This window comes from Nicotiana tomentosiformis, chromosome 4, assembly GCF_000390325.3.
Source record: "Nicotiana tomentosiformis chromosome 4, ASM39032v3, whole genome shotgun sequence".
NCBI lineage: Eukaryota > Viridiplantae > Streptophyta > Magnoliopsida > Solanales > Solanaceae > Nicotiana > Nicotiana tomentosiformis.
This window is the reverse complement of record NC_090815.1, coordinates 130180719-130195516: the sequence shown is the minus strand read 5'-3', so window position 1 is coordinate 130195516 and position 14798 is coordinate 130180719. Positions and strand designations below refer to the sequence as shown.

Below are 14798 nucleotides of genomic sequence, written 5' to 3'. Positions count from 1 at the left end.
GTACTTGCCCTTCTTTCTCAAGTAGTAAAATATAACATCAATATGTTGTATATAAATTAAATACATAGCGTCAATACATTGAAGTCAAAAAAAATAAAAAATATCTTCTTAACAGTGAATATAGTTAGTATAAAACATTTGAAATATATTGAAATAAAACCTAAGAAATAAAACAGAATATATTGACTGAATACAGTGAAGACACTGAATACATATTTCAATACAGTGAATACAATGATTATATATTGAAGACACTGAATATATTTTTCAATACAATGATTATAAACATTTGAAATATATTGAATACATCAACAATATGTATTGGGAATAACTTAACTACTATTAATAAAAAATATATCTGAATACATACTTTAATACATTGAATACATATTGTTGAATAAAACAGTGAAACACAGTGAAGTTTGAAATACAGTGAAAAAGATACTGAATATAGTGAATAACAGTGAAGACATTGAATACAGTGAAGATACTGAATACAGTGAAGACACTGGATACAATGAAGTTTGAATACATATTTCAATACAGTGAATACAATGATTATATATTGAAGACACTGAATACATATTTCAATACAGTGAAATCAATGATTATAATCCTTTGATATATATTGAATACATCAGCGATATGTATTGAGAATAACTTAACTACTATTAATATAAAATACATCTGAATATACTGAGAGAAACATAATGAATACATTAAATCCAAACTTTGAATATGCTGAATAAAACAGTGAAATAAAAATATTGATACATCATGAATAAACAGGTAAAATACACTGAATATATATTTCAAAACATTGAATCCAAATAATGAAAAAATTGAATATAACTAAATTGAATGTATAAGGGATATATCTTACATCGTCATTCCATAGTTGCCCGTCAAATGATAGAAGGTAAAACTAATTTTTTCCAGTGACTTCATGAACTCCAAAATCTAACGGTATAGGCAGTGTTGACTTGTGTTTCTTGTAATGGTCTTCCTTATCCTTTCTACATAGATTTAGAAAAAAAATATTATTCTTCACATTATAAAGGGTAAAACCATACATTATAGATCGAAAAAAGAAACTTTCTTTTGATCATGTTTAGCAACTTGACCATCACGAACCCATTTCTCGAATTTTTGAATGACTAAAGTATGATGTGGCCCCGATATTAAATCATCTTCAAAGGGATAATTTTTGTCAAATAGGGGAGTCAACTTTACTGAACTACCTGCTGTTCATCAGAGTCATTAATAGTGACATCTAATTATAGTTAACATGGGGATATAAAATATATCTTTATAAAATATAGCTTTTGTATATAAATTTACTGACCAGCCGAGTCGAAGTTTGTCTCGTAAGACGAAGAATTTCATCGACTTGGACGCCGAGTCCTATGCGAAGATAAAGGCATTGAATTAATAAGTTTAGCTGCTGGATGTATCACAATTCTATTTTCTGAAATTTGACTTGGAAGGTCCTCGTCGGCCAACTCAAATTATGACACATGTATTTCTCCCGATACATCCTCGTCAGTTTTGGGTGTTATGAAACTCGACACCTCTGATTCAGTAGGCCCCTCATTTCTTAATTCACCACAGACATGAATCTCCTATGTAGATGCATTTAATGTGTCTCCACTTAAAATAGCATGTAAAAGTCTATCAGCATGAAGGTCTGTGTTCAGCTTCCTTTCCATAGCCTTAGCATACACCCAATGGAATATATTAATATATTATTTATTTGAAAAAAATATATTTATCAGATTAGAATAAACATAAAGTACCAAATTCAGAGTAGGTGTATACACATGTACTCTGTAAATGTAGCCACGTGTATTCTATAAATATATTCACATGTATATAAGTGTATGATGAATTATGTATGTTGCTGTATACATGATTAAACTGAAGCATAGTAAAAACTGATTAAAAATATGTACTCAGAAAATCATGAATACAATTATAGCAATATATAAATACATTGATTAAACATGTATCATTATACTATATATATATACTAAAGAGGTTAAAAAAATTAACCTCTGAATTCTCCCCAATAACTATATCATATTGTATTTGGCCTTCGGGATTATCATGCATGTTGGCTTCGGTTGACCTTTGAATACCACCATCATGTCTCCCAGTATATTTCTTTCTTTGATGTACTCTTTCTGTATTCTGATTGACTTTAACATGTTCAGAAAGCTTTTTAAAATTTTCATTGATCAATGATCGTAGATAAGTAAACTCGCCCATCACCTAATAATTACACTAACAACTAAAGAGGGGTTAGAACATATAGGAAAGTTAATACATAAATTGTAAAGTTTGAATATGCATTAACAATACTTACATAATCCTTGAATGAATGTAAATCCTGCCTCAAAGCAGACAAATTATCAGATTAAGAATCACCTGGATTCTTAACACTCATTACAGTTTCCTTGATTTCAATCTTAGCAGCAGGAGGAATCTTGGCTTGAGGCATTGCGGACATATGTGGTATTGGACTCTTTGCAGTTGAGGGATCAATTAGTTGATGTTTGCGCTTTATGTGAGGTGGTTATGAAGATGGACCAACGCTTGCATCATGTTTCTTTTTCGACTAAAGAGACGGTGTAGGACTAAAGTCATCAGAATCCTCTTCATTATTGTCTGTATGAAGAGGACTTTTGTCTACATCAACGCCATCCGGAGGCACTTGAATAACTATAATCTCACTAGCGGTTGGTTGAACGTTGTTGTATTTCATCTTAAAATAGAAATACACTCAATGTAAATCATATTTGCTGTATGATTACTAATGTAATCTTCTTTATGTACATGGGCAATTATGTATATACATGTATTCAATTGTATTGTATAAAAAATTTACAACATTGAATTAAATGTGTAGCTGTAAACCGTATTATGTATTCTGTTGTATTCCTGTTATTTGTGAAAACATGGACATATATGTATGATGTATTAAACTGTATTTATTTTTTAATTTTAACACTGTTTTTAATTACAGAAACATATGTTGAATAAAATATCAGTCAATTAAATAATAATAAATTACCACGTTTCCCTAGTCGTTGAACCTGTCGTTCATCAAGTAAGTACAAGTTGGCTGGTTGTCAGTGGATTTCCAATTGAGTATTCTGAAAATCCTGTTATCAACTCAGAGTACAACCATACTTGCATAGCGAGAGACATCCCAGCTATCCTGTAATACTTCTTCTGGGAATCCATCTTCTTACTAATAGATTTGATAAGGGCCTGGAATGCCTCCTTACCCCATGGGTAATCAGAATATCTCCCGCTCTCGACCAAGTCAAAATGTAGTCTTGGGATGGTTGTGCAGTTCTTCTCAGTGGATAATATGAATGTATGTATGAAATAAAATACAACTACTTTAATGGCATCTCCATCGTTGTCAAAACTCAAATTCTTATTATTAAAGTATTTTAACAAATCTTTCTTCTTGACATTCTTTGCACCGCCAAAGTATGTATCCACAATCATGTTAGGCATCTTTGTGTTAAGCTCAAAATTTTCAGCGTCACTAACACAATTGAGACCAGTAACTACCACAAACTCTCTGATTAAAAAGCATAATGTTGTACCATTCACATATATTAAAAATGAATCAACAGGACTTTCTTCCAACTGCAGAACCATGAAACACATGAACAATTGATGTTGAACCTCATAGTGCTTCATATCGAGGAAACTTCCAAAATAAGTAGTACCAAATAATTTGTACTGATTTGGAGTAAGCTTTTCTCTGAGGTTGGAGATTATGTCGGTGTTAGTGTAGGAACTGATATGTAGTGATAAAATAGGCGGGTGTTTAACAAAGAGTTTTATTTCCTACATACAAAAAACAATTAAAAAGATAAAATATATGGTTGAAAATATAGATGAATACAGTTAAGTTGAATACATAACTCATTCATATAATACAACATAATGTACTGATAATTACCACAAAAACTGTGAGCTATAGCAATGATTGTTGTTTTAAATATAGATGAATACAGTTAGATTGAGAATACAGATGAATACAGTTAGGTTTAATACATAACTAATACAGAACGGTTGGTGTATTTAAAAATATTGTTGAATGAACTAAAATACATATAAATACATCTAAATACAAAAGTCAAAAATTACTGTACAAAATAAAAATCAGTGTAGCCAATATCGAATACATATAAATACATCTAAATACAAGAAGAGACAACCACTGTACAAGCTAATAGTCAATGTATGCGGACTCGAATACATATAAATACATCTACAATTACCTTGTTATTCTGTATTTCCGAGCTAGTTCCTTTAGCGACTTCTTTTCCCTTACTCCCTGAAGCATCATCCATAAGTTTTCTTCTCTTTTCCACATCAGGAAGTGTTGACTTTTTCGAAGATTTCTCAACTTGATCTTATTTCGTAGGGTCATTGCGAATTTTTGTTCTCCTTTCGGCATCAGTGATTGTTGATGAACCTGCAAATACAGGTTCCGCTTGAGTGATTTGCAAATCGAAAGATGGCCCATCAAAATTGAGTGCTTTAGTGGGTATAACTCGGGTAACCCACTTCGGAGTTGTTGAAGAGGAAATTTCAAGTTTTCTGGTGAAAACATAACAATGGCGAATATTTAAAAAAAAATAGTAAAGAGAAAAAGAAGAAGCTTTAACCGGCCAAAAGCCAAAAACTTTAACACTTACCATAACTTTTTGGAGCAAAAAAATTGAAAATTGAGGGAGACAATGGCGCTGTGAGAGAATCGTGCTTCAACAATGGGGAAGATAATGACGTTGTGAGAGAGAGATCGTGGAGAGAGAAATAAGATATTGTGCGGTGATTTTGGGAGAGAATAACTGAAAGAATTAGAGAGAAAAATATTAGACAACGTATTTAATGGCTTAACGGTAGTGTATACCATAAATACATATTTTGCTATAAAAACTAAATGGTAACTATAGAAAATAATATTTTAAAAGAGTTTTTATTTATAATAAATATGGTGTAAAGCTTTGCTATAAGAGGTAAAATTTCCTTTTTTTAAATATCACAAACAACAATTATAAATTAAAATTATTTTAAAATATTATTTTTCATAGCTACCTTTTATATTTTATAGCAAAATATGTATTTATGGTATATACTACCATTGAGACATGAAATATGTTATTTATGTTTTCCTCTCTTTCTTTCAATTAATACAAGATTCTCTCTCTCTTTCTTCTCTCTCTTTCTTTCAATTAACACACGATTCTCTCTCAAAATCCCAACAAAATTTTTCTTATTTCTCTCTTTCTTCTCTCTATGTTTGAGCAGAATACCTACTTAGTTTATACGTCGGATATTGCAATGGATTTTTACTACTTAGTTTCTACGCCGGATATTTGCAATGGATTTGTACTGCAATATTAGAAAGAAAGAGACTGCGGCTTTCTCTATGCCGAATATTGTAATGGATTCCTCTACACGAATACTGCAATATTTTTTACGCCAGAGAAGATTTGAGGGCCGGGGCTTTTATTCGTCTCCATTTTTAGTTTTAATACGATGTATACAATATTTTTCTTGGCCGACAAATGCCACATCCGACGAACTTTCTTCCCTTCTTTGCTCTTTAGTCACATACAATGATACAAATACATTGTATTCTATACAAATTCACTCAAATACATTGTATTTTTATATAAATACATTGTTTTTTGTCTGTATTTATGTATTTCGAAGGTTTGTATTTTTTTTAATACAATTGAATGCACATGTATTCATGCATGAATACAGGATATAAACATTGAAATACACTGAATACAAACATTAAAATAGAACAGAATATAAACAGTGAATACATTTAATTTTAATATACAGTGAAATACAGAAAAATATACTGAATACGAATAGAAATACAGTGAATACAATCAATGAAATATACTGAATACAATAGTAATAACATGTATTAGGAATAACTAAAATGCCGCTAATACAAATTCATTTGAATACACTGAATATAAACTAACGAATACAGTAAATACAAATATTGAATCTAATGAATACAACAGTAAAAAAAAATAGTGGTTTCTTAAAAAATTCTCATTAATCTACACTAATCGTTGATAACATCTAAGATCTAACATTAACTTTTTGCTATATATGGCTAACACCAAAACCACATTCCACGGCCCAATTCCAACCTCATATGGGCTACTTCCACGGCCCGATTCTGACCTCATAGCATCACTGCCATATCTTAAGCACCAACATTAATGTCCAACCAGTGATAGCAAAATGATTTGAAGAGCTGATTTCATTATTTGTTTTTTTAAAAAATCTTTAGTTTCTTTGTCATACTAACTGGAGTCTAGATCAATGCCATACGGGCGGGACGGATATGTGCGGGTCGAAAACAGGTAATGAAAAAACGGATAAATTATCCGATTCAACCTATATTTAATTCGTATAAAAAATAAATTAACCTGCGGATAATATAAATATCTATATTATCCATGACTTCTTGAATATGACCACTTTTAGAAGAATTTCTAGTCTCCAAACTTGAAGAACTCCTATTTGAGACTTTACAAATGTAAACGTTAAACCAATTAGTTATCAATTTGTTATTCATTTTTTAAATGAATAATGTGGTTCTTATCCATATTTGACCCGTTTTTAAAAAGTTCATCATCCAACCCATTTTTTAATGGATAATATGGGTGAATAACTGTTTTCTTTTAACCATTTTGCCACTACTACTCAGGGTATTCATAAGGTATATAAGTAATATACAGTCATGTCATACAACTATTATTTCATAGTAATCATAAAACATCGTTTCATACAAAACATACAAAATGACATCTTCCACTATGTAATTTCCAGGATCAGGATGTACGTGTACATACATTTTAAAAACTTCACTACACCCAAAAAAAAAAAGATAAAAGCTAATGAACCAGAGAAGTGACTCTTCCTGTATACCTTTAAGCCTGAACCTGAGAGTTGCAATGAAGCAAAATGAGAAGGTGTAACTCATTATCTACAGTAGTCGAGTCAACATGTCGTGCCTTCCAATCTTATTAATCGACTTGCCAAACAAATGGCACACAAAGCGCGCAAGCTGCACGCTAATAGCCATTCTTTCCTTTAGAAGAAAAGAATCGGCTGAAACCACGAGTATGTTTTTCAGGTGTAGGACCAGAAGATGACGAAGAGCCAGACTTGGTAGGCCGGTGCTTAGGAGACTTTGAGCTGATTGGTGATCTCAATGGATTGTTTAAATCAGAGTCCGATGGACTATACGGCACATTGTATATATCCACAGGAGGGGACTCGGCCAAATCATTTTCATGCAAGTTCATGCTGGTGGTTGTTGGTTCTTCTCGAAAGCCCTCGCCTTTTGAACTTCTATCGATGTATGGAGACCCCATAAACTCCGTCTGCGGACGCAAAGAGTTCAACTGTTTTCCAAGAAGAAATATAGTTTCTTGACACTCAGCTAGCTTCTCTGCTGCAGCTGCTAACTCTTTCTCCTGGAGAAAATCAACAGATCATCTTCTTCAGACACTCACTTTCGATAGAAAAGGGCATCAGATATGTTGGACAAAGATGCTAACACCAACTCTTTATACCAACTTGTTTAAATTACTCATACATTTAACATAAAAGCTTGCTGAAACCTGAAACCTGAAAATCAGGTGCCTAAGAACACCAAGAATATTGATTTAGAATCTATTCAGAAGAATGAAAGGTTCTATAACAGCTAATCAGACATCCAACATTTTGAAAAAATTAGCAGGGAATTTTCGCATTCAAATTGTTTGGACTCACTTTTAAAAGCATCCAATTTAAATGTCTAACACTGAAAGAAAACTTAGAGGTCGTTTGATAGAGTGTGTTAGAGAAAATAATGCATGCATTAGCTTTGTGTATTAGTAATGCTTTGTTTGGTACACCTTTTCAACCTATGTATAACTAATACAAGCATTAGTTATACACTCTATTTGGTATTATCCTATGTATAGCTAATGCATAGAAAACCATGGCATTAGCAATACAAATACTATTAATGCATGCATTAGCATGGTTAAAGACAAAATTATCCTTAAAGTCCCTTAAGTTAAAGAATATGGAGGGCATTTTTGTAAACAATTAAATTTCTTAAAAATTATGCAATGCATTTTAATTTTTAATACACCACACCAAACAATGCATAAGAAATAATCTCTGTATAACTAATGCTTGCATTACTAACCCATGCATTACTAACTCCTGCATTACTAATACACCTTATTTAGCATTATTCTTATACGCCCTACCAAACGATCCCTTAGAGAGATGGAGCAAACTAAAAGAAGTCTACTTTCTAGCAGCGATAAAACCCAAAAGAACAGAGGAAGATGCTATTTCCAAAATCAGTTGTATAGCACCACTACCACAGAAATTCAATTGTTTTTAATTGGATTAACATGAAACCAGACCAAAAGTTTGGACAAAAAACGAGAAGCACAATCACCAATATGCTGTAAACTACTAGTATAAAATATACATCACTACAATGGATTGGATTGATCACTCAAATAGGAGCACAAAAACTACCTGGTTGTTCTTGGCATCAAAATCAGCAGCTGGACAACTCTCAATCCTGATTCAAATAGAAAAAGATAATTAAGTACAGTTAAAATGCTACTTGACATAACTCCCAATTGACATTTAACTTTCTATATTTCGGTAAAGGCAACTCCGTGGAAAAAACAAAATAAAATGCTTGTGAATAGAAACCGGTGCACTAAGCTCCCGCTATGTGCGGGGTCCGAGGAAGGCCCGGACCACAAGTGTCTATTGTACGTAGCCTTACCCTGCATTTCTGCAAGAGACTATTTCCACGGCTTGAACCCGTGACCTCCGGGTCACAAGGCAACAATAGAAACCATGAAAAATAAAGTTTACAGAATATTATCAAATACTTTAACATGAAACACTGATGTTGAAAAGACCAAAAATAAATCTACAGATTGGTGATGACTAGGCAGATTAAAATCCAGATTATCCATTTCAGTCTTTGGACCCGTTGACCCAACCAGCGGGGCAATCAAAATAGGCTTGCTTTCGACGTGCCACTGTGCCGACCAGCAGCGGGATGCTACTTACGAGCTGGTCAGAGACAGGTTCCGGTCGTACCCACAAAGATCAGCTATATATTATTCAAATCTCATAGTGACATGTTTCTTTTCCCTTTCCGGTGTTGCTTTCCTTTTCATTCAAAGATTAGGGGGTTTGCGCAAAATTTTACCAATGCTTGAAACCTTCAAGTAAAGTAAAGATCAATAGCTACTCTCACAGTAAAACAGAACACTCGATAGGCCAAAGCATAATGTAATTACAATAACATTAAAAGCTGGCCTTAGATTATAAGATCTCACAATCAAATTTTATAATTTCAGGGCCAATGTGGAACAAGAACCACTAACCTTTGCAGTTGTTCTTCAAGATCCTTGCATCTGGCTAAAGCTTCCTCGTGACTCTTCTTTTCCTCTTGAAGCTCGTTATCGAGACTTTCTATCTTTGCCTGAAGACGGTTTACTTCAGTTTGCAACTCCTCAGTCCGAGTTTCGAGTGAATTATACGATTCTGCCATGCATTTGAGCTGAGTTTCAGCCAAACTGTTTGCCTTTTGAGCAGATACCAATTGTGACTTCACCTCTGTTAGAAGCTGCTCCGTTTCAGACAATTGGGATTTAGTGCTTTCCAAGTTCTCAGAATATCTAGCAAGATCAAGGGCCATATCCTCTTTCTCGAGTTTCAACTGTTCAAACTCCTCCAACGAGCACTTCAAAGAGGTTGATGTTGACTCTGAAGTGGGAACAAGGCTTCCTTCATGAGGAATATCTGGATCAGAAGTGGAATCAGAAAAATGAGCACAACCATTTGCGTATCCCTCCTCTCCTGAATGCGGAAGACCTTTATTTTCTGGTAAAGCAACCTTGTCTATGCAATCAGATGTACTTATTTCTGTTTCAGAATTCTTGTAGCCGAGGATATTGAAGTGTAGTTCGCTTGCACGACTCAGTACACGAGAGAGATCAAGGACAAAATTCACCATACTTAACCTGCTGCTTATTACCGCTGCATAAGTGGAAGAGAAATCATCCAATTTTTCATTGATTCCACTTCCGTCTGGAGCTGTTCCTTCGACAGCCTTTGCTTCTTTGCCCAGAAAGAGTACAAAGTCATGAATTTGAGAAATAGCATCAGCTAATTCTTTGCTAATACCATTGACTGTCTCATCGCATGGCTTACTATCATGTGAAACAGGAATTTCCTTTTCTATGTTTGCCTCACCATCATCACGAGAGGGCTGAGATTCAGTTGCAGTATCAGAGCAAATAGTAGTCTCAACAATGCTCATAGCTGATTGCGGTAGCATGGTGTCGCCCATTTCCTGCACAATCTGTCTGAGATCCTCTTGAATATTTTGAATGTCAGCTTCCTTGGACAAAGACTCCAAAACCATCGAAATTCTTGATTGGAGCTTCATGAATACTGATGCATCTGAAAGAGGTAGATAACTCGGTGTCAATACTTCCTCTTTGGGAGATGCTTGATCTCTTGATATATGTGTCTCGTCATGTTCTTTCAGCGGAGAAGAGGTGTCAAGTTTTGTAGTCTCGGGTCTTGCATTATTTGGAATATCTGGCCTTGAAACTGCTCCATTTGTGTCACTGGACTGATAAGCTAGTTTCTCCATCTCCAAAAAGTCATCCATGAGATCCAGCTGACTTGCACTTTCAGATTTATGTGGACTGTCAAAGTTCTTTTCCTTCTTAATATGGGAGAGTTCAGTAATTGATGATGTCGTCCATGACCCAGCACAGCTAACATTATCGTCATTTCCATCTTCAGTAGGCAACCGAACTGTGGACTTTGGTGGGCTTTTCTGTTTAACATTAGCTTGAAGCTGTGCTTCCAAACTCTGAAGCTTGCTCTCCGTCTTTGCACAAATACTCCTGGAGGCCTGTAATTCACTGTTCCGGTGTGCCAAAGCTTCTTTCAACATCTTTGTTTCCTCCTCCATCGCCAAAAGGCGTTCTGTTAGTAGATCGTTTTCTTTATGGTATTTCTGCACAGTATCAAATGAAAAATCTGGAAAACTGGAAAACTGTGGACTAGAAGGCCTTCCTTGAGATTTCTTCACACGGCTCTCCCCATAATCTCGACCCAAACTCTCAACTTCAAGCTTCATCTGGGCCAAGGCTGCAGGCCCGGGTAACTTCTTCCGGACAAGACCACGTAATCTCTGACACTCTGCTTCCAGTTTCGCAATTTTCTTTACTCCCTCCAGGTGTTGCTTGTTTGCTACTTCTGCAGACCGTACACTCATATTTTTCTCCTCGTTACGAATTTCTAGCTCCTTTGAGGCAATATGGAGTTCATATTTCAGAGAATGTATTTCTTTTCCACATGACTCAATATTGCTCTTGAACATCTCTATTTCTGCTTCAGCTTGGGCTTTTTCTTCACTGAGCTTTATCACCATGCTAGAACGCTCCTGCAAAGACCTTGTAAGTGCGGAATTTTCTGCTGCAGACCTGAGTAACTCTTGGTCCAAGTTAGCTATCTTTGCTTCAAACTCAAGCTTCATTTTGTCAAACTGTTTGGTTTTGCTGAGAATCACATCATGCAGCTTCTGTTCATGCTCTTCTTTCAAATTTCGTATCTGCCGCATGCACTCCTTGAGTGCACCATCCAAATGCGATGCCCGGTCTTCAGCAGTAAGCTTCAAAAGAGTGACTGATTCTAGGTGATTTTTCAGTGTCGCGGCTTCTGACTCAGCTTTCTCCCAACCTGTCCAAAGAGATGTCATCAGTAAAGAGATTTAATAAGCTTGCTTAATACTTATAGCAACAAAAACACGTCATAAAAGTAACATCACCTGAGACAGCTTCTTCAGCAACTTTAGCATGTTGCTTCACCAGGTTCTCCTTATTAGTCATTTCCGTCTGCGCAGCAGACAACTTTTCATTCAAATCCTTGTTTTCATCCTCTAAGCTCTTCACTTGTTCCTCGAAAGAGTTGACTTGATCCTCCAAAGACTTAACATGATCCTCCAAAGACTTAACTTGATCCTCCAGTCCAGTCAAATGTGAATAAGATTCAACAGAAATTTGCACATATTTTGGTTTCTTGTAGTTATCCTGTTTACCCTGAAATATAATGGAAATCAAAACATAAATTACAAAGATAAGACAAATTGAATGAAGCTTTCTCATAAAGTATCATTGTAAAAACAATTCGGTGATTCATTTACCAAATGGAAAACTATGACACGAAATTTCAGAGCTAAATAAAAACTTATAATTGGTCAGGTTAAACATTTAAGACTAGCATCCACCAAACTTCAACTTAAAGCTATAAGCCTCAGAATTTAGGTAAATGTAGTTCTTTGCTAGTATCGACCAAATTAAGCAGCAAACTTTTTGTATAACTCCTCGTATGTTAAAGGTCAACATGAAAGCGTTGTTGTATATGCAATACAAGGGAAATTACTAGGTCAAGGAGCAAGAAGACACACCAGAAGAAAAAAGAAATTGACATGCACATACTAAACCTTAGTCCCAAACAACTTGGGATCGGCTGCATGAATCCTCCTTGATCATTTAACTACATATTTTTTTGAATTATATAGATATCAACTAACACACCTGAGATTCAGTTGAATCTGAAGGGGCAGATGCTGACTCCACTGTAAGAGCTGCAGGTTTCTCACTTGCCGTTTTATCTGATATTTTCTTCTTCCACGGCCAACTCCTACGATCCATTGTAGACTGTTCGACAAGGAAAATGTTGGCTGAATTCAGTTAACAAATTATAGAGAGAAGGGAAAAGAGAACTGTCATAAATGAAGAGCAAAAAATGCATCACAACGCTTGATAAGCGATACCAAGGGCAGTAGCTTCAATAATGGGGGAAACATGATGTCACCAACTAGTACGTAAACTTTAAAACTCATAAATCCTATACTTCAGGAATAATATAAGCTATATTCAGAAAAAATCCTCCTAATTCACAGAGAATAAGCAATATACAGGAATATGTCACCTCCACTAGCTCAGAACATATCAGAAATGTTGCTATACCTTGAAATTTTGGACAAAATTGGAACATGAATTAGTCAAAGAATTAAGCACAAAAGGATGAAACTGAGAATTGGCACTGCAGTGCAGGATTATTATAACCCCGTAAGATACAGCTCCGGTGCACTTTTAATGCAAGCAAAATCAGAGTAGACAGAGCTGATAGGTAATCGAGATTTTTACAAGCAAATAAGCAAAGTAATACAAGAATCTGGCACCTGAAAGATCCCAAAGAGGTAAAATCAGAAGTTCAATGAGAAACTAAGAATCAATGTGATACTCATATATTAATGAAAATATTCACATCAAATGCTGGTGATTGCATTTACATAACAAAGCCAATTATTGAGGCACAAAACTACCCCAGAAAATATAAAATAGGCAAAAAGGAGTAGTTAAAGATAATGACAGACCACCTTAAACAACAAAAACTAAACATGAATATCACATTCCCATATTCTAACAAGATTAACACCAAAACAAGAATAAATATTACAAAACCAGGCACCTCATCACCTACATTGCTACAATATGATCCATTCCTTAATAATCTTTTCTCCTGTAGAACCAATACACATTGACATTCCCCCCCCCCCCCCCCAACACACACACACACACACCACAAGATTAAAAATTTCACGCCCCTTATTGCAAAGAATCTTTAACCAATGAACTGCACAAGCATAGCAAAGCTTCAAGAAACATAATAAAGCTCACACTTTTAATACCAATTTTTTAAAAGCCACATACCCAAAACAAAGAGGACATATTACAAACTGTCTATAATTGCAAAAAACCCATAAAAATCAAATCTTGGAACTGAATTTAGAGGGAAAAAAGGAATTTACAATTTGTCTACAAAACATGTAACTAAAAAAGCAATGAATCCCAGCAAAATGGGTATTGAAATTGAAGTAAACCCACCGACAGAAACAGAGGTAAATGACAAGTTCATAGAAGCAAAAAAGGGAGAAAAAGAAGGAAGAAATTCGAATGGAAACAAAATTAAAAAACATTGCGTTTGCAACACAAAAAACCAAGCTAAATGGAAACAAAAACAACACAAAAAGATAACTTTTTAAAGTCTCATTGACACCATCATCATCTTAAGAGCAAATGTAACGGAAACAAAAAGATCAGAAATTCCGGAAAAAAAAAATAACTTACCAACTAGCAATGCAGCTCTAGAAAAGAACAAGAACACTATGCCCCAGTAGATATTTAGTTAAATTTTTAGGATCTAGTTAGTTTTAAGTCTACAATTTGAGTTCTTGAAAAATAAAGTTTCAGTCTTTTTTAGTCCAAGTTTTAGAGAGAGAGGGAGTTTTTTAGAGAGAGAAAATAAGATCGCCGGAGGTGAAGTGAAGGTGGTGTTGGTGGGGGGAAAGAGGGGTTAAAAAACACATTTCAACATTAGGTGTCACTTAAAAAGGAAGACGTTGGAAAACTCCAAAAACTATTTTAAATGAAAAAAATTGTAAAGTTCAATAAATGAAAATAACCAAAATTATTATCTCCGGTTATTTTATATCTGAGGTAGAATCTGGATAGATAGAAGTAAATTAAATACTTGTAGGAGATGACAGTTCATGAGACAAGGTTTCTTTTTTTCTTTCTTTTTAATTTCGTTTAAAAGACAAGTTTGCCCTGAATATT

General features: G+C 34.5%; 1 protein-coding gene across 5 annotated transcripts; it reads right to left on the bottom strand.

Moving 5' to 3' along the window:
* Window positions 1–6805: 6805 nt before the first annotated feature.
* LOC104096907 (filament-like plant protein 4) lies at window positions 6806–14589 on the bottom strand. Of its 5 annotated transcripts, XM_033656330.2 has the most exons (7): window positions 14310–14589; window positions 12711–12833; window positions 11942–12212; window positions 9480–11853; window positions 8608–8653; window positions 7664–7710; window positions 7354–7541 (listed from the first exon to the last, which is right to left on the bottom strand). In XM_033656330.2, exons 2-6 carry the CDS (start codon window positions 12825–12827, stop codon window positions 7666–7668), a joined length of 2853 nt encoding a protein of 950 aa, XP_033512221.1. In that variant the 5' UTR covers window positions 12828–12833; window positions 14310–14589; the 3' UTR covers window positions 7354–7541; window positions 7664–7665. The 5 variants fall into 5 exon arrangements, with proteins under 5 accessions (XP_009601656.1, XP_033512219.1, XP_033512220.1 ...); XM_009603361.4 differs by lacking the exon at window positions 7664–7710 and having other exon boundaries at window positions 6806–7541; window positions 14310–14585; XM_033656328.2 differs by lacking the exons at window positions 7664–7710; window positions 14310–14589 and adding an exon at window positions 13663–13683 and having other exon boundaries at window positions 6806–7541.
* Window positions 14590–14798: the final 209 nt, after the last annotated feature.